Genomic DNA, 24491 nt, shown 5'->3' on the forward strand with positions numbered 1-24491 from the left:
AGAAGATTTCAAAATGATTTTTTTTTCTTTTAAGTTATAATATTTTTAACAAAATTTTGCTTAAATATAAAAATGACAAAATTAGAAGTCCAACCCTAACACGTAAAGGATGACGAATTGACCTGTCATTTTAATTTTTTGTTTTAAATTTATTTATTTAATCAAAATACCAATTAAATTGAATCAAACTTTATAATTATCAAAATATAATGAAGATCAATAAAATTAAATTAAATTTTAATATTATAATTAAAGAATATATTCTTTTAACAAAATAAAATAAATATTAATAATATTTTAATGAGTTAAATAATATGTAGATAAATTAATTTAAATAAAATTTTATGTAATATATTAATTACCATTTATTTTAATTCCGGAAGCATCAAGTTTTTTTCTAAATAAGAAATGGACTAGCTCATCCATCCAAAATTTATTTTTTAAATTATTTTGTTAGAGTAATAATACGAGTTTTACTTCAATGAGTTAGCTACGTTACATGACTTTATTTATTATTATTTTATTATACTTAAAAAGAAAATATTTCTTCTAATCTAAATAGTAAAACAAATATACTTTACCGTCATTTATAATAATATAATAATATTTTAAATTAAAAAAAAAAATATATATATATATATATATATATATTAATTTATTAGTGTAAAATGAATGTTTGTTCACTGTATTAAGATATAGAAACCCTACTTAAAAACGTAATTTGATAAATTAGATTTCACCAAAAAAAAACTATTATTATCATTTAACAATTCACTAAGAAGTCAATTGCAAATAAAAATTAATAACCTTTTTCTCTTCCACGAACAAGGTTTAAACAAGTAGATAGAACTCTAACAAATTCAAACCTTGAATTTGGCAATTTTCAATGGTCAAAGGAACATTTTTGTTGACAATGGCAAGAAAATCATCAAACATAACTCAACCACAGTCAGCAATTTCATAGATGTTTGAAACGACTTCAATAGGCCATGGAAAACACAATTTATTTTTTTGATATCATCTTTTGAAACACAATTTTTAAAATTTACTTATTTTAGTAAATTTGATTTTTTTACCACTTTGGTAAATTAAACTGTAAGTTTGTTTATCAAGGTTATCGAACATGTCTATTAAATGGTGTGACTGTATTAAATACACATATTGAAAATTGACACTCGTATAAAATTTGCAGGATACGTATAGTTGAAGTGTCAAATTCATTTGTTGAATTTCAGACAATTTTTTAGCACGATTCTAATACAATTTTTTTTAAAAATACATTATTTTTTAAAAACTCAAATTTATTATATAAATTTTTAATATGATTATAAAAATAATGAATAAATTCTTTTGAGACAGTTATGAAAAACAATATTTTTACTAAAAAAAGGTAACCTATTTTTCACATAAATCTTTATTGTCAATTTATATAATTTATAATTATATAATATATATCCATGTCTTTGTATTCTGCATTTTAAAAATTATACGTATATTCGTATTTGAGAAATTATACGTATATTCGTGAAAAAAAAACCTTAAACATATTTCTGTCCATAAATCTTTATCAATTTATATAATTCATATTTATATAATATATAGATTTGTGTCTATGTCTATGTATTTTACTTTTAGAGAGTATACATACAACTACAGTATTCACATTATGTGTATCTCTGTATCCGTGTCTCGTATTATATGTATATCTGTGTTGTGCGGTGTGCGTGTCATTGTTAGATAGTTTAGTTGTGATATATTTTATTAATTTAATTTGAGTGTTATAACTTTGAGGGAATGAATGGCGAGCAGTGAGTCTCAGCTTCTTCGTCCCCGCTTCGGTTATGGCGGTGCTCAGGTGAGTCAACCTCCGTTCTGTATCCTCATCACTTCACCTTTTCATTTTCCTCTTCTCATAAACCATAAATTCATCAACACAAGCAGATAACTCATTCAACAATCACTAACCCAAAGTCCATTCACACGTTCTTGTTCTGCATACCTGTTTCTCCGATGCCAGGCACCGCCGTTTTTTACGAGGAATTTGAGGTTCCCATTTTGGATTTCAGTGCATTCTAATACTCATCCTAATCCAAAGAATCATCTAAGTCTAAGGGTGAAGATGCAACCGGAAGCAGATATCATGATGAACCCCGTTTCTGATAACAAAATCCCACACGTGCTAACTGTTGCTGGGTCTGATTCTGGGGGTGGTGCTGGAATCCAAGCTGATCTCAAGGCCTGTGCTGCACGCCGGGTTTACTGCTCCACTGTCATTACTGCTGTTACTGCGCAGAACACTGTTGGGGTTCAGGTTCAATTTGATTTTATTTCATAGTAATAGTAATTTGATTTGATTTAGAAACAAAAAATTACTCAATTTGATTTCATGCATTTTGAGTTGGCTCATGTTATACTGTGTAAACAAAATGTCATCATCAAGTTGGGATAGTTCAAGGCTTATTCATATAATGAACTGTAGTGTGATCAACTGGGTTCTGTTAATTTTGTTGGCAATCGATTAAACGACTGACTTTGTAATTTTATGCTGTCCTTTCGTTATCCCTTTTTCTAAAATCCGTGTCAATTGCTAGGGTGTGAACATTGTACCTGAGGATTTTGTGGCAGAGCAGTTGCAATCTGTACTTTCTGATATGCATGTTGATGTGGTAAGTGGAATTTGGTCTATACGGAAAATTGATTTACTCAGTTATGAGGGCGCTTACTTTCTGTTCTCCTTGATACACACTGATTTCTTGGTTAATGGTGTTTGCTATTATTTTTTCCATTTGAATTATTATTTCATGTCTTTAGGTCAAGACTGGCATGCTTCCCTCTCTTAATATAGTTAAGGTTCTCTGTCAGTTCCTTACCAAGTTTCCAGTCAAAGGTATTCACTTGTAAAAAAAATTCTATTGTATTTGTACTATTGCAATTGGAGTGACTTCTGTACTGACTTCCTTTTTTGCTGAACGCAGCTCTCGTGGTTGATCCTGTTATGAAATCTTCCAGTGGGGATGTACTTTCTGGTTCTTCTGTTCTTACTGGATTTCTGTATGTGTTTCTGAACTTGAACTATACTGTTTTTGTTTGACATGAAAGTATTTTTCATATTCTTCAGTCTTCACTACTTGGTATGGATTCTATTTAAAATCCTTTGATTATATAGTAGCCTTATGCTTAATTTTCTCAGCTATGGGTGTCTGCCTATTGGCTTTTACAGTTATTGATGGGTAACATTAAAAAATGATATATTTAAAATTCAATTTTATTTTCATCCTTGTTACGGTCTCTAAAATGATTTCAAAATTCAATTTTATTCAAAAGCCTGTAGGAAATCAGTTCAATTTATTTATTGGATACTGAATGCAGGGGGGAACTACTTCCCATGACAGACATTGTAACCCCGAATATAAAAGAGGCATCAGTTTTACTTGGAGGTGTACCACTGAAATCAGTTTCTGACATGCGTACTGCTGCCAAATTGATACATGATTTGGGCCCTAGGTTTGTTGCTGTTTAATCTATTTGAGTATTTGGTTCCAATCTAACTAAATGGTTTCTTAAAACTATTTTTTGCCTTTTACTGTTTACTAATAGTTATTTGTCTATGCTTTAAGAAACTTAATTAATATTAAATATAATGTTTTTTTTTTCTTTTAGCCAAACCGAGCTGCATGAATAGTAGAATTCCAACTTTAACCTGCTTGTTCGGCACAGCTTGAACTTTACAATATGACTCATGGACCTTATAAAATTTTATTTCATATTCTCTTACCTAGTTCAAACTACGATATCAATGATTACAAAAGGAATACTGAGAAAACAAATCTGTGACAGTGGTAAATCGGTATATTTTTCTGGAGGGAGAAACATACCTTACTGAAGTCATTCTTCCCAATGGGTACTACTTAGTAAATTACTTTCACATAAATGGTATACACTTTCGGCTGAAGTTGAAGATATCTCACCTCACATGAAATAGTTACTAACTTACTACTATAATATTTTCCTAAACTGTTGTAGTATTGCATTGCCTTTATTTTTTTCTTATTTATCTTCAGACTTTTCCTAGAAACTTGGAAGAAAATATACCTGCGTGATACTGTTTATATCTAAATGGCTGATACAATATCCAGAGCCAGAACATGGACTCAGACTTCTAGCAAAAACTTTCCATAAGAGTGCCCTGAATGCCTTGGCTTAGCAGTACTTTTGGAATTGAAAATGTATTATGTGCTTATCATATAGCTGTTAATATTGACTTGCAATAAGTAGATTACTAGATTATTTCCCTAAATTAGTGATTCCCAACAATTGCTTCGCCTGCTTCCATCGGAAGAAAATTGGGATGGTGTTGTATATATAAAAGAGTTACACTTCATGGATAGAGGTCATAATAAGGAAATGATAAGAAAACTTCAACTTCGAAGTATTGTGCATTTACTGATTATTAATTTTTTTTTTGTAGGAATGTACTCGTCAAGGGTGGTGACCTCCCTAATTCGTTAGATTCGGTTGATGTATTTTTTGATGGTAAGGTTCAAGTCTTTAATTCTGAGACACAATAGAGAAACAAAATCTATCAGACATAGCAACCCTTTGCTAATGTATATCAAAATCTTTTTTAAAAATGAACTCCATTTCTAGATCTTGAGTTTTGCAGGCAAGGAGTTCTACGAGCTCTGTTCACCACGTGTAAATACTCGCAATAGTCATGGTACTGGTTGTACCTTGGCATCATGCATAGCAGCAGAGCTGGCAAAAGGTTCATCAATGCTTTCTGCAGTTAAGGTTTGTTCAACTATCTCAATTGATTTGATAATAATATTGAAGGATTTCATTGGGCAATGCCCATGATCTACTCCCCTTTTGTTGTCTCTGTAATTTAAATAGAAAAGGAACAAATGTAAATAACAGAGATTGAAAGATGGAATATGCTATAATTATGATCTTTTTTCTTATGTGGATTCTGGCAGACAGCTAAACATTTTATTGACGTTGCCTTGGATTATAGTAGAGACCTGCCAATTGGAAGTGGTGTTCAAAGACCTTTTGACCATTTTTTGAAACTTAAGAATATCAATCAGAGTTCCGGGAGGCAGAATATGTTCAACCCAAATGACCTGCTTTTGTATGCTGTAACGGACTCAACTATGAATAGGAAGTGGGGCCGTACTATTGCTGAAGCTGTTAAGGCTGCTGTAGAAGGAGGTGCTACCATTGTTCAATTAAGGTTTGTTTATTCAAATATGCTTTGTTTTTTGTTCCACCCTATACATGTTACAGAATATATGAGATTCTTTATCATCAGTATTTGACAGTAGATAAAGTTCTCTGTGATTTAATATGCGAGGCACCCTATTCTAAAGATCTGGAAATTACTATTTGTTTTTTGTTTTTTTATCGTGAACAATCTTAACCTTACTCTTGAATTTTTTGTTTATTTCCTTCTCTCTCATCCCCTTCTCCGCCCTAATGAAATATTAAGCACCCAGTATTTATTGGCTGAATAGTTGAAGTTTAGCTGATTGTTACATCAGGAATTATTTTCTTTTATTGTGTGTTCAGATTTTCTTTGTTGTATTTGAAGCCTGCTTTATGGTGTTTCTCATCTCTTGTATGCACAATTAATACAGTTAATAAGAAATACCTCTGCAAAGTATATGCTATTATCCCACTTCATATTTATATCTTGCAAACAAATGTGCATGTATACAGGTCTTGTTGAAATTTGTGTTGCAAACTTTCTTGTACTGCTGTGTTTATCTGTCTAAGATCAACTAGTCTAATTCAGATACTCGTTACCAAAATCTGTCCACTCCACTTCTTTGGCCACATCTAAACTCAAGCTTAACCTATTGCATAACGTAAAACGTCAATGGCTGGCTATTGAACATAGCGCCTTCCATTGAAAACAGGTGTGGTATCAGAATTGAAGTGACGTTAGGCTAGAAGCATTCAGCAGAGACAGTAATTTCCGTTGTTCCCTGATTACCAATTTATGAAGTGAATCCCCAGATCAATGATTGCTTGATCATAATTTGTCATTTAATTACACTTATATTCTCGTTTCTAGAAATGTTTGTTTGGCCACTTTAATTGAAGTGTATGATGATGCATGCTTAATTTTTAGTTCCTGTTAAGAGTGGAAAACATCCAAATATCTTGATTGTATCTTAAAGTATTTTTGATTTTCTAAATATTAGTTTCTATCTTTCCTTATTATTGCATCATTTGTTTCTTATTTAATCAAGAATCAAAAGTCTACCACACACACATATGGAATGTTTGAAGCACAACAGAAACTCATTCCCTTTTCTCTCCTCTCCTCAGCGAATACTTAAACCTCAGAGTTTCAACAGGCAGCAATTATTTTAGCCTGATTTACGTATGACTTTACAGGGAAAAGGATGCTGAGACACGGGATTTTCTTGATGCTTCCAAAGTATGCCTTGAAATATGCCGTTCCTATGGAGTACCATTACTGATAAATGATCGTTTAGATGTGGCCCTTGCTTGTGATGCTGATGGTGTTCATGTTGGTCAGTCTGACATGCCAGTACGTCTTGCAAGAAGCCTGCTTGGTCCTGAAAAGATAATTGGAGTATCATGCAAGACGCCTGAGCAAGCCCACCAAGCATGGATTGATGGGGCTGATTACATTGGTTGTGGTGGTGTATATCCCACTAATACAAAAGCAAATAACCGTACTATAGGCTTAGACGGCTTGAAGGAAGTATCTCAGGCCTCTAAACTGCCTGTGGTAGCAATTGGTGGCATTAATCTATCAAATGCACGTGCAGTCATTGAAATTGGTGAACCAAAGCTGAAAGGGGTTGCTGTTGTCTCTTCTCTTTTTGACAGGGAATGCATTTTGACTGAGACAAGAAACTTGCTCGCTTTAGTAAGTTAGGCAGCATTATTGATACAATGAATATGTCCCAATGTGGGAGCAATTTTGTCTAGCTCTCTTCAAGGGGGTGATACAACAGCTGGGTTGCTTTTCACCTAGGATGGAAATATGAGACTGCTGATTCTTTATGGGCCATGCTAAAATTCAAAATAAAGGTTAAGTTGCACCTGCTGATTTACTGCTGATTCATTTTCCTTTATTTGATGTTCGTCCTACCTGCTGATTTACAGCTTCAATGATCGCGAGATTTATTGTTCGGCAAAAAACTATTCTGTTTTTTGCATTTTGTACTTTTTACTGTACAAAATTAATCAGAATTTTCAACACCAACGTTTTGCAATGGTATATAATGCCTCGGAACTTTCTAACAGAACATTAACAGGTTTTTTACAACAAAATAAAATAAAATGCTCTTCAGCCTAAACCTGTTATAATCCTTTTCTACTGCCCATTCTGTTCTTGCTTTCTCTTCCAATTCGAGTGGGACATTGCAAGCTGAGGTAACTTCTTTGGTATAATAAATATTCTTGATGTAAGAATATATGAATTGGTACAATTCAACTGAAGATGAATACTTATTAATATAATGATTATTGGATACTTTGGTAAAATATCATACTGGTAGAATAATTTCTTATGCCAAAAGGTTAAGTAGAACTAAACTATATTTTGCTGTCCAAGAGTGAGTTACATAAATTAAAGCTTCTACCACTGTTATCATATAGCCGAGAGACATTGCTATACATGCAAGAGGTGTCCCTGGGAAACATTACACTCAGCATTTAGACCTCCAAACAAAAGCATGTGAGAGAGCAAAAAGGAGAAGTTAATACTTATAAGATGGTCACAATTAACAACATCGCACAACCTTAGAAGAAAAATGTACATCCGTTTATTCAACTACAAGTCCTATGCGGAAAACTGAATTTTATACATACGAGCAAAGCACTCACCTTAGTTGAACTAAACCAAGTGCAAAGGAAACCAAGAATCTATTGCTCTATCTAAAAAGCAAGGCTTTTTTAAGTAACATGAAATTCCCCACTTGCTCGTGCTTCTTTGACTCTTTTTTCATACTCATCTTCTTCAGCCTCAATCTCTGCTTCTTTTGTTTCATCTTCATCTTCTTCTTCTCCCCAACCAAATCCTCCAATCGACCTGGATGCTGGAGGTGGAACTTTGGCCTCCTCAACAATATTCATGATGCCTTCTATACTCTGAAGAGAAAAGATTGGATTTTCTTTTCTGTAGTATGCAGCTTGACCTACTTCTGTTAATTCTCTAGGCAAGTTCTTTAAAAACCATGGGTGGGACTTGATTTCCTTGATAGTGATTCTCTGCAGCAAATCAATATCTAGAGTGACAATTTATTTTACCACAAAATGTCACTTGTGAATTGTGATGGGAGGGAAAGAGGGTAGCTTAGGCACTACAGGCCCTTTTCAGTTCATACCTGAAACTTAGCAAATGACTGAAAAATACTACCAAACTATCACTATGAAACTGTTGAACAATTATGAGCTAACTTCAAGTAATGCAGGTAGTATGTGCATACCCTAGCTGCATTTGCCACAAAAATGCGAGATAGCAGATGTTTGCAGTCTTGAGATATGTGAACATAGTCAGGGATCTTGTATTGAACAGCCATAATTCTCTGTATAAGAATGTTACAGAGTCAGAAAGTGCAGACATTTAATAAATTGGTCAAGTGAGATAGATAGATGATGGGAAGAAAAGTACATTGATGGTTTTCCTAAAATTTTTGGGATCGTCTTGGTCTTCAAATGGGTATGCTCCCACCAGCATTACATAAAGAGTCACTCCACAGGACCATACATCAGCTAGCTGAACAGAAACAAAACAGCACAGAAGAACTAGAAAATGAACATCGTTGCTGTATCATACACAGAAAACTCATCAAGAAAGATTTAATCTATTTGTGGCCAACATACTCCAAATATTTCCGCTGTCATCTTTTTAAAAAACTTCAGAGCACATCACACGAATAAGTAAAAGATGGCTATATTTTATAAGGCATTTTGCTTTGTGAACTACCCCATTCACACATACTATTCTTTCCACATTCAGCTAGTTAAATGTGCACACATCAAGTCATTGAATACAACGCAAAATATCACATGTATAATTAGATGTGACGCATAAAGCATAACTCTATTTCTTAAAGGCCTTGTGTCAACAGAAATTATTATCATCCATCATATTTCTTGCTTTCCTCTAAATATGAGAAGTCTCTGTGTGTGTTTTTTAGACATTTCAAGTCATCCTTACTCTTACATCATGATTGAAACAAAATTACCTTTCCATCATATTCTCTACGTGAAAGAACCTCAGGTGCAATGTATGCTGGGGTTCCCACAGTTGACTTAGGCCTTGAATGAAGCAGAGATGACTGGAAAATTAAAGGTTATCAGATGCAAAACTTGTGAAAAAAATGACTTAGTAATTTATTTAAAGCCATTAGCATCGATATCTCTCCATATTCGAACCTTAGAATAACCAAAATCACAAATTTTGAGCCTTGGGGCAGGGCTGCCATCCAATAAGGTGTTCTCAAGCTTCAAGTCTCGATGACAGATTTGCTGCAAAAGCAGGAAATTACAAAGACAAAAACCGCACAGGAAGCCAGAAACAAATTACCATCCGAAAAAACTCATTCCCAATATAATTATTCTATTCACCATGGAATGACAGTAGCTAACTCCTGAGATGAGCTGCTGGAAGAAATATCGAGCCTGGAAAAGTAGGAGATAACAAATGAGGATCAAACTATAGAATCTCCAAGCACCCGGTTGCTAACAGTGAAGTAGGAGATAAGTAGCTTCGTGCCTTTAATGAGTACAAAAGTGGAAAAAGAATTGGTAGGCAAATGAAAGGTAATTAAGCCTCAAATTTAATAGCTAAAGTTTTTCACTATATAGCTCAGACACTGATAAGACAGAGACATGTATAATTTTTAAAATGTAAGACATGTATAAGTTCTATATATCATATAACTATGAATTCAATAAAGGTTTATGTGCATAAGTATGTTTCAAATTTCTTTTTTTAGCAGAAATATGTTTTTCATGGCTGCTTCAAAAGGATTTGTTTCTTATTTTTGTTGTTCGATGACACGGACACATAATGTAAGAGGTGTGTTCAGCCTCATAGGTTTTTCATTTCTACCCAGGTTCATATAATCATCCAACAATGGGAAAAGAGGGAGTTGCGGAAATTATAATATTGAAACATCTAAACTTTATTTATAAAGTGGATGAACCTCATCTTCACTGAATCTTCCAGCACTGCAAATCCTCTCAAAGAGCTCTCCACCAGCTGCATACTCCATAACAATACCCAGATGTGTGGGAGTCAAAACCACCTGCAGAGCTGAAATCACATGTTAAATAACCCAAACATGACACAAATAGTAGTCTCATTAAGATCATATCATATGTACAGAGTACAAACCTCCTTGAACCGAATAATATTTTGGTGGCGAAGACTTCTATGGTTTATGATTTCCCTCGCAACATTCTCATCAATCTAGAAAACACCCATCAATAAACTCAGGCACAGACTCGTTTTTGGATTATAAAAATTGACAATAACATGAATTCTAGGAAGAAAAACAAAAGGGCTATAGTGAAAGTGAAAAAGGAGTAGAACCTTGTAACCCCTTTCAATGTATTTCATGGCAACAAGCTCTTTGGTGTCTCTGTTACGCATGAGCCTAGCCACCCCAAAATTCCCAGATCCTATATCCTTGACGAGCTCGTATTTCTCCATCCTGAATCGGAAATTTGAGAGCTTTGAATGCGGTGAGCTCCAGATCGATAGAGTTTCAAAAGGGTAATGGAGAGAGAGAATAAGGTGCAGGTACGCAAAATAAAGGTGGCGAATTTATGAGAGAGCCAAATATAGTGGGATTTGGGAGAGTTTTGAAGGGAAGCAAGGAATCTCAATTTGTAGCAAAATAATAATAAAATTTGGAGTTCAAAATAAAAAAGTTTGAATAGTTTGTTGAATGAACAGAGAAAAATTGCAAGTTGAATGAAGGGTTTTTCAGAGAAGGGAGAAGAGAGAGAGAAGAATGAGACAAAGGAATTGTTGTGCTATCTTATGTGTGCATTGCTGAATAGTATGGTATATGCCACTGCAAAAAGCCATTGATCTAAAGAGAAAGAATATGAATATGAATTTATGAATATGAATCCTTTTCAATTCTCTTCAAATTAATCTCACTCTAATCTTCCTTCAAAACAAGATTAATCAGATTTTTTTAAAACATTATTGTGTATTTAAGATGCTAATAACATATTTTTAAAATAGTATAATATGTTTCTATATTTTGACAATATTTTCTATATACAAAGGATTCTCAATTTGCATTTCATTCTGATAATAATGTAAAGTCATTGAATCCAAATTTTTGTATACATCTTTTCTAATAATGACATGATTATGCGTGCCTTATTGTCCCATCATTCGCCTTCATTTTTGACTTCTTGTCTATTAATATTATTTTTATATAATATAAGAAAAACTATCATATACTAAAGGGATTCGGACATACCTTTTTAAATGGAAACGGAAACATATATCGGACATCGATACTTGTAATATACAAATCAGTTGGACATACCTTTTAAATGGAAACGGAAACATATATCGGACATCGATACTTGTAATATACAAATCAGTGAAGTGTTTAATTCAAAAAAATATTTATTAGATTTCTGACAACTATAACACTGATTCTAACATAATTTTAATAAAGAGAAATAAATTAATTTTCTTAAAATTTAAATTTATTGTATACAATTTTATCGTGATTATAAAAGTAAAGAATAAATCTTTTTGAATCAACTATGATAAACATATTTTTTGTTAAAAAAAATAAAACATAATTATGCACATAAATATTTATTATCAATTTATATAATTCATAATTATGATATATTGATCCATAACCACGTGTCCTACACTTTAGAGATTATATGTATCTTTATCTGTGTTCGTGTTGTATTAGTGTTTATATCAGTTTTTATGCTACATATTATAAATTTACTCAAAATTTATATTTATTGTTCATTTTAATTTATATTTTCGTTGTAATTTATTTGGATATTATTTTAAAAGCCTATGAAATATTTTTTCTTAAAAAAAATGGTGGATATTAATGCATATCCGTAGATTTTAAAAAATCCGCTAGAATCTTCAGAGCAGGTAGCACCCACCAACCTCAATTATTAAAATGAGAATATAATTTTAGAAATATATTATTAAGTGCTCTGTTTTTATAATCCAAACACATAAATTATTATTATAATTTTATTTTATTACTATTTTACTTGACATTTTTTCAATAAAAATATATCTTAATATTAAAAAGCTATAATTTCATTTTTATATGTCGAATAGATTTGAAAAAACTGATTAATTCTTTCATATAAAAAAAATATAACAAAAACTTTGTTTTATATTATTTTCCCCATATCTCCCATTTATGGGCAGGGTCCCTTTCTAGTGTGAACTGGGGGTGATGAGGGCCCTAAAGCTTATTGAATCAGAGCCCACCAATGGCCCATTGGGCCGATTGTAAAGTAGTAGACGCACTATAATCCAAAAGCCCAATTCAATCTACTGGAGTAGGGAATTTTCTAATAATACTAATAATAATAACCAAACTTAATTACACAGCGTCTATTTTAAATTTTAGTTATGTCAAAGGGTGACATAAAAATAAGTTCCAAAATAAAAATAAAAAAATATATAAATTTTGAAGTGCTTAATAAATTAAATATTTTAGTAATTTGAAAAACCAAGTATAAAAAGAAAATATACACGTATCATTCAATATAGAAATTTAATTTCAAACAAACAATATACTTAAGAACACAGATTCATTTACCATTATCTAACTATCAGAATTGAAATTTATATATTAAAATAGTAAAATACAATAGTTGCAAAACCTGTAATAAGCATGATCATAATACTCTACTACTACTAATAGTATAACACTGTGTATTCCTAATGGAGAAAGTTCAAAAAGATTAATCTTAATATATGATTTAAATGTTTTCTTTTACTAATTTGAATGTGATTCTGTTAGTAGTGCATTTAAATGATTTTAATCGGTGAAACATTTGTCATATTTCGTAGGGTTACTCATATTTTTTTAAAGAAAAATATTTACAGATAAATAGAGACTTGTTTCATTGATATAATAGACTTTCATCTAATATATTTTTAGAGTTATTTATAAATAGTTATAGTTTATCTATGTATCATTTTTTTTTAACATATAGGTTTTGGTTTAATCTTTATATTTTTTTATTTTTTTTAATAATATTTTTTTCATGTAATGACAGATGATTATTGTTATTTAAAATGTCAACTTGGGATGCCAATTTGCATGTTTATCACTAAAGTTTTATAAAAAAATGTTAATATTTGTCTACTCCTTTTAATTCTATTCATAACCTATTTTTTTTTTAGCTAACTATTTTTCTTGTCATATTAAAATATTATATATATATATATATTAATTACATAAAAAATATTTTAAAAAAATGATTTTGTTTTCCCTGTAGCGTAAGAATAAAAAATGGGAAGGTCGGTTAGAATGAAGGTAAAAATTAATATTAGTAATGAATCAGTGGCACAGAGAGAAAAAGAGAGAGTCTCAATCCTTCAAGGGCAAGTCCTCGTCGTGTTTCTCTTCTCTCTCTTCTCTTCTCCTCTGAGATCCCCCATGGCCGTCTTCTTCAGATTCTCCCTTCTCCTCCTCCTCCCTCTCTTCCTCTCTCCGGCTTTCGCTTCCGACTCAGATCACAGGGTAAGCTTTTCCGATTCCATCGCTCGATCCATTTTCCCCTCATTTCCTATTAGATCTACCTTTCAATTTCGCTTTCGTTTTTTCAATTTCGTTTCAATTTTACCGATATTCTGTTAGATCTCAGCTGCTTCCTCACTCCTCTCCGTTATGCATCTCTAATAATAATTCACATTTTCGTTTTCGATGTTATTGGATTGCGATTTCAGCTCTTCGCTGTTCTCTTATTAACTCATGAATCATGATATGCGCTCTGTTTGGAATTCAAAGTATTTAGGATTCTTTTCGCTTCATTGGACTCCGCATTAAGTGAATGTCAGAAACCCGTGCTGTTGATGTTAGGGATGCTTTGGTTTAGTTTTCATACATAATCCGAACGTGCAAGCTTTATAATTGTTGCTTATTCTCTGTTGTCAATTAGTATTGCAAATGGTGATTTCTTTTTGTCTGTCTACACTTGAAAATTGCAACACCGGTGGTTTTGTAGTTTTCTCATGTGTTTGTTTGGTTTTACTCCGCGTCATCCAATGTCACGCTGAAATATCAACTAAGTTGACTTGTGGTATATGTTCGCGTGTTTGATTTTGCATTGGAGAATGATCCGGGTTCGGAATTGATTTTAAGTTGAAACAAATTTATGTAGCTTTTTCCTTCGGATCTTACTGGTGATTTTCTTTTAGAATAAAATATCCAAACCCAAATCACTCCACTTCAAAATCAAATCGAAGTAAATTCTAATATGCAGAATCAATTTCATTTAGAATAATTTGCAAATGCTCACCCAAACACCAAGAGAGTATTTTGTTCTGTCTATTAGCAATTTCTTTTAGTATTTTACGGCTGAAATGATGGACATACCTATCCAATGGGAATGTCCGGTTGAAAACTGTTTAGTGCATTGGAGCTTCTGCCTCTCCGGACGTTAGGAGCTCGGGTATTGGAGTCTTCCCTATGGCAGAAGCTTGTCAATGGTGGATCGGATTTTGACCCGAAGTATTTTTGGTTTGTCATATTTGAGCTTTGTATTGAACTCATAATAGATCAATCAATGGTTACTACATAGATTTTCTTCTAAATGTCTTTAAGCATTTGAATCATTGTATCACTGAATCCGTCCTCATTTCCTTAAGCTAGGAGTAAAGATAAGATATGGTTCTCTTATTTTTTTTTAAACTTCCAGCCATCAATGGCTATCTGTTTTAAACATATATGGCATTTTATTGCAGTATCAACCGGAGGAGAAAGTTATGCTTTGGGTGAACAAAGTTGGTCCTTACAACAATCCACAAGAAACGTACAATTATTACAGTCTACCCTTTTGCCGTCCACCTGGTCATCCTGCACACAAATGGGGTGGTCTTGGTGAGGTCCTGGGTGGCAATGAACTCATTGATAGCCAACTTGAGATAAAGTTCCTAGGTATGGAGGCTTCTTTCATCCTATTTATTTCGTAAGACCTATCAGTAGACAAACTGTCTCTAACAGTTTTTTTTTTTTCAAATTACAAGGAAATGTGGAAAAGACCACCTTTTGTCGTCTGCAGCTTAACGAAGCAAACGTTAAACAGTTCAAGGATGCAATAGAGAATAATTACTGGTTTGAATTCTTCATGGGTATGTTGCCATGTTTCTTTCTTTCACATATTACTATATAATTGTTAGAATGAATGTACTTCTATATATAGTCAAGAAATTCTAAACACTAGCAACAATTTTTTTGTATTTGTCCATTGCATAAGCTAAAGCGGCTGGGTTAAATAATATCTGGCACAATATACCCCTTCTCAACTTTTGTAACTGGTAAGGTACAGCCTTCAAACCAATTTCAGGGAAATTGCCACTTGAAGTTGCCAACAATAGATTTAGTTGTTAAAAGTTAAAACCATACAGTCAACATTGAGTTTGACAGTCTGAGAAGCCTAGCTCCATGGTGGCAGGGAAGGGAAGCTTTCAGCTGGTGGTTTAGATTAAGTTATTGCATGCATGCTTTAGTCTCAGCTGAAAATGATTTATCATGATTCCTTTAAAATTGAAGAATAGATTTAACTTACAACTTTCTCTGTAACTGTTGTGGTATTGTGATGTTATCAAAATCCTTTCTCTAATTCTAAAAGTAACGGGCATTTATATTAAGTATTTTTTCTTTTACATTCATGGAGAATTATTCATGAATCGTGACTAGTTACAACATTTCATTGTGTGGGAATATAAATTATAATGTATAAACAATGAAGCATATATTTTATATATTATACATCGTGACACATTGACTGAATTTGGAATGCTTGACCCTGGAAGAGCAGTGCCCTGCTCTATTTTGATCCTTCTATAACTACAACCACAGTCTTTTAGGCTGGGTGTTATGTGCATACTTATGGAAGCTGAAAGAAGGATAAAGTTAAGAATTCTTTTTCTGAAGTTGCTGTTTAAGCATTCTTGACTGGACTGATATTATAATCTCCTGAAGTAAAATCGGGTAAGGGAATCTTGGTGTGGTACAGCTCCTCCTATGATATTGTGGGGTCTAGGGATGGTTTTCCCCTGCTCTGTATAGGTTTATAGTAGGCAGCTTTAACTTGCACTTGCGAAAGGCTGATTCCCATGACTTGAACATGTATCAATGCCTCAACCATAGCAAGGAGGCCCTTCCTAAAAAACTGTGTTTAAATTTATAAACTAAGTATTTTTCAATTGAGAATGTTAGGCAATTGATATTATATTGTCTTGATAGGTTTAATGGTGAGTGAGGATTTGTTCCATGGACTGCCCCATATTTGTTTTCGTTTTTTATTCATAATTTTTAAAATTTTCTGAATAACTTACTCTTGGCATTCTTTCTTTCCTTGGTTGTGCTATTTGTTGGTCGTGGATGTGCTAAACACAAGCTCAGATGATCTTCCATTGTGGGGTATGCCTACTTTCTCTCTATTTAATTTATCATTTCATTGGTTGATCATTGTATAAGATTCTTTTATTCATGTTTAAGGGTATGTTGGGGAGCTACATCCTGATAAGAACAGTGATAATGGCAAGCATGTACTTTATGCTCACAAGAACATCAATATTCAATACAATAAAGACCAGGTCAGAAGTTATTTATGTATCTTTGCTATCTTTTGCTGCTTTGGGATTTATGGAGTGCATACTTAGGTTCATTTACTGCAGATCATTCATGTTAATCTAACTCATGACAACCCAAGGCCTCTGGAAGTAGGAAAAACTTTGGACTTGACATATTCTGTGAAATGGACTCCTACGAATGTCACTTTTGCACGCCGATTTGATGTATACTTGGACTATCCATTCTTTGAGCATCAGGTGAAAATAATTGCTGCTAGCTTTGTATTTAGATTGCAGATGTATTATTGTTGATTGCCTGCTATGTGTTATGCGTATCTATCTTAGCCATGTCACTGAGAGAACTTTGATCCTTTTTCTTTCTGTAGATTCACTGGTTCTCTATTTTTAATTCTTTTATGATGGTCATCTTCCTTACTGGATTGGTGTCAATGATATTAATGCGAACTTTGAGAAATGACTATGCAAAGTATGCTCGGGAAGATGATGATTTGGAAACTTTGGTAAGGCATTCTTGATGTTTGTCTTTTACTACTACTATTTCTGTTATTATTTTTTAAAACATGCAGAACATAGATTTGGCTTTCCTGGAAAATTCATTTCGGTTCTGATTGTTAATTCTTGTTCAACTCCCAAATACTTCCAGGAAAGAGATGTTAGTGAAGAATCTGGGTGGAAACTCGTGCATGGTGATGTTTTTAGGCCTCCTCGCAGTTTGGTCATTCTTTCAGCTGTTGTTGGTACAGGCGCCCAGCTTGCATTGCTGGTTTTCCTCGTCATCTTGTTGGCTATTATTGGGATGTTGTATGTTGGGTAAGTCCATTAAACTGACTGTAGTATTGATCTGAACAATGATTTCGTTCACAATAGTGTGATTGGTTAAAAAATGGAATTAAATGCTATATCATATATGCATATATTATTTTCTGCTTATACATCTCTCCTGTATAACTGGACATTCCTTTAGTTTTCCCCCTGACTATAATTTTTGTCCACTTCATCTCCCTTCATTATTATGTAAGGTTCCTTCAATGTGCAGACGAGGAGCCATCGTCACTACCTTCATTGTATGCTATGCTCTCACATCTTTCATTTCTGGTTATGTGAGTGGGGGGATGTACTCACGAAATGGGGGTAAGGATTTGCAGTAAATTATGCTACATGTTCACTTCATGCTTTTGTTGCCTCTTTCTCTCTCCATGAACGATTATAACTGTGTCATTTTCAGGTAAAAGTTGGATTAAGTCCATGATCCTTACAGCATCACTGTTCCCATTCATGTGCTTTGGAATTGGTTTTATTTTAAACACAGTTGCTATATTCTATGGATCACTAGCTGCAATCCCCTTTGGTACTATGGTTGTTGTCTTTGTTATATGGGCCTTTATCTCTTTCCCTCTAGCACTTCTTGGTACAGTTGTTGGAAGAAACTGGAGTGGTGCTCCAAATAATCCATGTCGTGTGAAGACCATTCCTCGTCCCATTCCTGAGAAAAAGTGGTACCTCACACCATCTGTAGTTTCTCTGATGGGAGGACTGCTTCCCTTTGGCAGCATATTCATCGAGATGTATTTTGTATTCACTTCCTTCTGGAATTACAAGGTGAATTAAAATGCAATTACTTGTTTGGGCAGTGAGCATTTTATTTTCCCTTCCTTGGTTTGGCATAATGTTATTTCTTTAGAACAATATTTCTATATGTTGTCTTTCAAGTGGTAACACTTAATATTCCTGTGATAGTTGAGTAAATACAAGCTTTGTTTCTTACGCGTTTTTCCCCTTCCACTTTGACAAACAGGTGTACTATGTATATGGTTTCATGCTACTGGTTTTTCTGATTCTTATCATTGTTACTGTTTGTGTGACAATTGTGGGGACATACTTTTTGTTAAACGCTGAGAACTACCACTGGCAATGGACCTCTTTCTTTTCAGCTGCCTCAACAGCTGTTTACGTGTATTTGTACTCAGTATACTACTACTTTGTGAAGACGAAGATGTCAGGCTTCTTCCAAACCAGCTTTTATTTTGGATACACTTTGATGTTTTGTCTTGGACTGGGAATTCTCTGTGGTAAGTCTCCAGTTTAATTGTAATTTATGTTTGGATTGTGTGTTCACTCTTTGGAAACTAGATAGCTTGGTTATGTTCTGAATACCTCTTATTATATAGATATAAAAGCTAGTGTGTTCTTATCGCCTGAGCTGGATTAAATTTTTTTCTCCAAATGTGCAGGAGCTGTAGGTTATCTTGGTTCGAATTTATTTGTGAGGAGGATCTACAGAAACATCAAGTGTGACTAAGGGTCCTAGAAGTCTGAGACCAGAGCACTTCCACATGTTTGTTGCTAGACACAATAAATTTCTTCGAGGAGGTCTCTGGTCATGTGTGGGGACCAAGCAGTGTTTACAGGTAGTAAGTATCACAGGGTTGAGGATGGGATGTATTCTTTCTCTATATTAGGGGATGTATTCTTTCTCTATGGTAGGGAAGCCCTGAGATTTTTTTCCCTGACTGTGATTGAAAGCCTTGATTAGTAGAATGCAGGGATTGGTCTTTATAATTTAGATAGTTAGCAAAATATCAGACTCGTTGCTACTTCTTTTCGTCCTTCTATAAATAGGTGCCATATTGACGGACTGATGTCGGATTCCCCTACACGGTTTAGCTATTGTACGTAGAGGGGATGAAGTCACGGAAATGAATTTTGTGCTTCTGAATTTTGTATCAAATATGAATATCCTTTCTAACTATTTCCTGCCTCCACATTTCTCCTTCTTTGGCTTTTAAATCATTGACGTTTTCCCCCTCTCCAATCCAATGCTTGTTAGGCTGCATACATTTCTGCCTCTATCACCATGTTAACCATGAATAAATGAGATCAACATTCTGTTCAGCAGCTGCATACTCGCTTTGTTTTACTAATTTTCTGTTTCTTTTAGAACTTGTGGTTGTAAAATGCAGCACAGCAAGGGTAAAAATATTCAGTGCGACTGGAGTTTCAAAATTGAGTATGAATGAAATTGATTTTGGATTGAAATTATGTGTCTTTAGATATTTAATTTTAAAAATAAGTTAGTAGTAAAAAATTAATATATATATATATATATTTATCCAATGGAAAAGTTATTTAAAGTTGTTTTCAACTCAATGTGGTTTCACCTAATTTAGCGTGAATTAGAAAATACTCGATGGCTTGTGTATTCAAATTCAAATGTGTTAGATTTCTCTCTCTTTCTAAATACAAATTTTAATAGTTATATGGAAAAGAGAATTTTAAGTTTAAATCAATTTTATAAAATCTATCGGTGAGGTTTGCAATCACTCATATACTATGAAATGTTCTAATTTATAGTTGAGATGAGATCTCCGAGATATTCTCCTTACGTCGAGAGTTGAGGTTTGCAATCACTCATATACTATGAAATGTTCTAATTTATAGTTGAGATGAGATCTCCGAGATATTCTCCTTACGTCGAGAGTGACAACTCGTGGTCCAACAAACTTTTGTTATAATAGATTCAAAATGAACAAAAACTTTTGTTATAATAGATTCAAAATGAACAAACTTTTGTTATAATAGATTCAAAATGATTTTGATACCATATTAAGAAGTAAATTTTTAAGTATAATTCAATTTTATAAAATTAACATATGAAGTGAGATTTACACCCACTTTTTTTTTGTTTTGCACTTTTTATATACTATGAAATGTTTTAATATTTAGGATGTGAGATGTCTAAGCATAATAGCCAACATTAGTGGTTAAGTAGCATTGCAAGCAATTTTGTGGTCATTCCTTGGCCCGTAAAAGTGAACATAAAGCAAAACATTCATTGAAAAGATAGAAAAGTATAATTTGTGAGGTGAGGATAATGGCAACTACCATCGTCAACAACGAGTGGTGGTGATAAAGATAAGATAGATTGAGGCATGAAACAGAGCCACGTGGCCGATAGGTAGCATATCAGCTAACGTTGGTGCTCGTTGCAGCCACACTATTTCCACAAGCTCTCTCCTTCTTTCTTTTTATCATCAAGAACAAGCACCATCACAAGTTCCTAAACTAGCCTTCTACTCATCAACTCAACCAAGGACATGGCATCCATCATACCCGCTTCCTGTGGCTCTGTGTTGAACACCTCCTTCCTCAGGAAGCAGCCTCTGAACCACACAAGCCTCAAGGCATTCTCCAACGCCAACGCCGTCTTTGGTGTGAAAGGAGGACGTGGAGGCCGTGTGACAGCCATGGCGAGCTACAAGGTGAAGCTTGTGACCCCAAGTGGAGAGCAAGAGTTCAGTTGCCCAGATGATGCATACATTCTTGATGCTGCAGAGGAAGAAGGCATTGACCTTCCTTACTCATGCAGGGCTGGTTCTTGCTCTTCATGTGCTGGCAAAGTTGTGGGTGGCCAAGTGGACCAGTCTGATGGTAACTTCCTTGATGACGACCAAATTGAGCAAGGCTTTGTTCTCACCTGCGTTGCTTATCCCACTTCTGATGTTGTTATTGTCACTCACAAGGAGGAGGAGCTCGTTGCTTAAATCTTGTCATCACTTTCCTTTCCCACTTCTGATGATGTATGCTGCTTTTTCTTTTTATGTCTTGTGCCATTTCTCAGGATATACACACCCATTATTATTATTATGCAGTAATTGATTACTTCACCTGTAGCAGCAGCTGAACTTGTTTTTGTCACTATAATAATCTTTTCTTTACAGTTTTTGCACTCCTTTCCTCTTTCCTCGGCTTCAATAATTGATTACCCTTTTATGCATTACATATATACTATCTAAATTTGTGTGCTTTCTGCATTGATTTTCATCCTTCTGTCACATTGGAGTTAACAATGATGAGGGTAACTTGCATCTTACCAAGAAATATTGATGTTAGACTCAAAAAAAACCCACACAAGACTAAAAAAAAACACTAAATGATAATTAGAACAAGTTTTTAGTTTCTTTTTAGTATTTGTGTGAGTTTTTTTTTTTGAGAGGTTAACATCAATCAACGACGGTGGCTTCTTGTTCTTAACTTGGTACTGAAGATGGTGTTAATGTCCTGAGACTAATTGTATGGCCAACTTTTTTTTACTTTTGTATCACTTAAAAGAGATAACATATTTAATTGTATCTACAGTACAAGGTACATTTTTCATTCTCAACTACTTTGTGTCGGTGCCAAAACATTGATTTAAGAATGATTTCTATATCTATGCCATGAAGAGTAGTAAAACTTCAAATATGAAACATAAATGGATGATGTCTTCTGTAGCACATACTTATGCTTCTCTCCTTCGCCATTGAAGGACAGTTTTGGGGGAGAGTGATTGTATTCGTCTGTAAGTCTTGAGTCAATATTTAACAAAGAAATTGAGATGAAAATTCTGGCAATGCTAAAATATCTGTTGGGTATGGATTCAAACCTTAATTAGGAGCATTGCTTCTGTGAGAATTCTGCTGTGAACATGGAGATGTTACAAAATTTATGACCACAAATTGGAGCTTGTCATTCTATCCTTCTTAACATTTCAAAGGGTGTGGTTGACAATGCTATGATTCAATGTTTCGATATGGTTATGGATTACTTCCAAGTCATACTCTGTTTTTTTCTCTTATTCAGACTGGTGTCTTGACTCTTTGGTTTGTATGAGATTGATTAATTGATGAATTACTATGTTGAGGTTTGTCATGTGTTCTATGAGTTGTTAGTTGGAGGTTTTTTGGTGTCTTGTTTTGAGAAAGGTTAAGGTTTATTTTTCTTTATAAAGATTGAACTATCCTGAAATAGAGATGTTAATGTTTATTTTTCTGTATAAAAGTTGAACCATTTGAATAGTTCATATTTATTTTCTTGTCGATAAAAAAAAATAGCAGTTAAATACTATACCAAAGTTTTACACATGAATATACACCAATAAAAAAAATAAACAGTTTTTCATTGGTCAATTAACAAATTAAATAATTATAAAAAACAAAGGACTGCGTAAAACGAAATTCAACCATGCAATTCTGAGTGGAAGTTTTGACTGAATAATTCGAAAAAACTAGCATTTTTCAATTTATAACCACGGTTGCATCTCATGTAATAGTAATATTCATAAGCAAAAGAAATAGAAGTGCATAACCTACTCTCTGAGAGGGCCTGGAGAGGGTGCTCTTGGAACAAAGTTTTGTAACTATTGAAGAGCCATTGAAATATGCTACTGTTCTGACCTCAAGTCAGTTGGACAGCATCGCTAGGGTCAATCACCGCATCCGAGGTATTGTCCGCTTTGAAGGTTGGTGCTCCGTCACGGTTTTGTCCTTAAAAGATGTCTCAAAGGGTGAAGGGAGGAGGGAGTATATAAACTGCCCTTGACCTCGATTCCTGAGCGATGTAAGATTGTATTGGCAGCCTCGATTGTGAAGAATCTGTGGAGATAACATAGGCACACAGAATGAAACATGGTACAAAATGTTTAGATGTTCTTTTTAAGAGGAGATCTAGTCACAACAATGATGGTAAATGTTGAGTTCATTAAATATATAACAGTTTTGCAAAGAAAAGAAGGTAGCATGTGAAGTGAAGAAGATGAAGAATGTTACAAAAATGTATGGTGAAGGGAAGATGAATAGACTTGGTAGCATTCAACCTCCACATCTTATTGCACTTTCAATGCATTCAATTACTTCCTCTACCATAAATCCAATTTCAGTATAAAAAGATGAAAATGTTTTTAGATAAAATGAAGGTAATTATAAAAATACATTTAAGATTTACTTTTTTGGACAAATATCTGGAATGAAATTTTGATTTTATTTTCGAATTTTTATTTCTAGAACACAATAACCTCTTCTAGATCTATTTTTTAAAATATATTGTTTTCAATTCTAGATTTTTATTTCGAGAATGAAGGACATTTTAAAAAATTTAAAATTGTGTAGGGTGCAAATTTAAAATGATTGAGTGTATGAAGAATTTGTCTTTATCATAGTTCCCACTATGTTAACCAACACAATTGCTTGCTGAAAATTTTCCTCACTTCGTTTTCTTTACATTTCGACCTTATGCAGCCTCAAACGTTAATTTCAAAAGAAAAATGATAGTTTGACAACTCTTAAAGTTGTATACAACTCTTGATGTGATAGGTTTAGAAATAAATATATATAATAAAGGATAAATTTATAATTAAATGATATAAAAAAGTATTAAAAATAATAGTATTGGAAGTTGTAATGTGGTTGTATAAAAATTTGAAGTTGTTAATGTATCATTACCCATTTCAAGAATACAACTTAAACTCAAAATTACAAATAATGGCATTACATTATGCACCCCATAGTTTCCCATAATTTGAAGGTGCAACCATGGGCAAGATAAAAAGACAAAAGTATCCCTACTTTGGATTTATAAAATGCATATTATACACTCTACAATTCGAAATGCATTTTCAAATTTGGAAATATATTTCTGAATTTTGCATTGTTGAATGTATTTTTAGATTCAAAAATATATTTTTGATAATTCAAAATGCATATTTTATTTTGTATTATGAAATACATTAATACTAAAAATAAGGGAAGTTTGAAAATTTAAAATCTATGGAGGTGTATGCTAAAATTATGGGTTAGCCTACAAATAATGGGCCATTGGATCCGGGTTGCTTCTTCCTGCACCT

At 33.3% G+C, this 24491-nt stretch overlaps 4 protein-coding genes across 8 annotated transcripts; 3 read left to right on the forward strand and 1 right to left on the reverse strand.

The window, feature by feature from the left end:
* Positions 1 to 1726: 1726 nt before the first annotated feature.
* Positions 1727 to 7091, forward strand: TH1 (thiamine biosynthesis protein). Of its 4 annotated transcripts, XM_090303129.1 has the most exons (11): positions 1759 to 1855; positions 1942 to 2017; positions 2107 to 2311; positions 2592 to 2666; positions 2812 to 2887; positions 2976 to 3051; positions 3370 to 3504; positions 4469 to 4533; positions 4664 to 4791; positions 4977 to 5233; positions 6403 to 7091. In XM_090303129.1, the coding sequence occupies exons 3-11, from the start codon at positions 2120 to 2122 to the stop codon at positions 6911 to 6913; spliced, it is 1515 nt and encodes a 504-aa protein (XP_090159255.1). In that variant the 5' UTR covers positions 1759 to 1855; positions 1942 to 2017; positions 2107 to 2119; the 3' UTR covers positions 6914 to 7091. The 4 variants fall into 4 exon arrangements, 3 of the variants coding, with proteins under 3 accessions (XP_068497377.1, XP_090159255.1, XP_090159256.1); XR_016521365.1 differs by lacking the exon at positions 1942 to 2017 and having other exon boundaries at positions 1727 to 1855; positions 2018 to 2311; positions 4648 to 4791; XM_068641276.2 differs by lacking the exon at positions 1942 to 2017 and having other exon boundaries at positions 1727 to 1855; positions 2018 to 2311.
* Positions 7092 to 7718: 627 nt separating this feature from the next.
* LOC137832891 (serine/threonine-protein kinase SRK2A) lies at positions 7719 to 11333 on the reverse strand. 2 transcript variants are annotated; one of them, XM_068641278.1, is made up of 9 exons: positions 10583 to 11333; positions 10385 to 10459; positions 10194 to 10295; positions 9613 to 9666; positions 9421 to 9513; positions 9231 to 9323; positions 8654 to 8758; positions 8469 to 8567; positions 7719 to 8250 (listed from the first exon to the last, which is right to left on the reverse strand). In XM_068641278.1, the coding sequence occupies exons 1-9, from the start codon at positions 10700 to 10702 to the stop codon at positions 7936 to 7938; spliced, it is 1056 nt and encodes a 351-aa protein (XP_068497379.1). In that variant the 5' UTR covers positions 10703 to 11333; the 3' UTR covers positions 7719 to 7935. The 2 variants fall into 2 exon arrangements, with proteins under 2 accessions (XP_068497379.1, XP_068497381.1); XM_068641280.2 differs by lacking the exon at positions 10583 to 11333 and having other exon boundaries at positions 10194 to 10303.
* A 2200-nt stretch (positions 11334 to 13533) lies between these two features.
* LOC137832889 (transmembrane 9 superfamily member 1) lies at positions 13534 to 19583 on the forward strand. Its single transcript, XM_068641275.2, has 12 exons — positions 13534 to 13757; positions 14981 to 15173; positions 15263 to 15367; positions 16644 to 16661; positions 16740 to 16837; positions 16919 to 17071; positions 17200 to 17334; positions 17478 to 17644; positions 17871 to 17965; positions 18060 to 18433; positions 18630 to 18903; positions 19066 to 19583. Exons 1-12 carry the CDS (start codon positions 13545 to 13547, stop codon positions 19131 to 19133), a joined length of 1893 nt encoding a protein of 630 aa, XP_068497376.2. The 5' UTR covers positions 13534 to 13544; the 3' UTR covers positions 19134 to 19583.
* A 1223-nt stretch (positions 19584 to 20806) lies between these two features.
* On the forward strand, positions 20807 to 21551 carry LOC137832900 (ferredoxin-A). Its single transcript, XM_068641293.2, has one exon. The coding sequence runs from the start codon at positions 20929 to 20931 to the stop codon at positions 21373 to 21375; it is 447 nt and encodes a 148-aa protein (XP_068497394.1). The 5' UTR covers positions 20807 to 20928; the 3' UTR covers positions 21376 to 21551.
* The last annotated feature ends 2940 nt before the right edge of the window (positions 21552 to 24491 follow it).

Source organism: Phaseolus vulgaris, chromosome 6 (genome assembly GCF_051622355.1).
Source record: "Phaseolus vulgaris cultivar YP4 chromosome 6, ASM5162235v1, whole genome shotgun sequence".
NCBI lineage: Eukaryota > Viridiplantae > Streptophyta > Magnoliopsida > Fabales > Fabaceae > Phaseolus > Phaseolus vulgaris.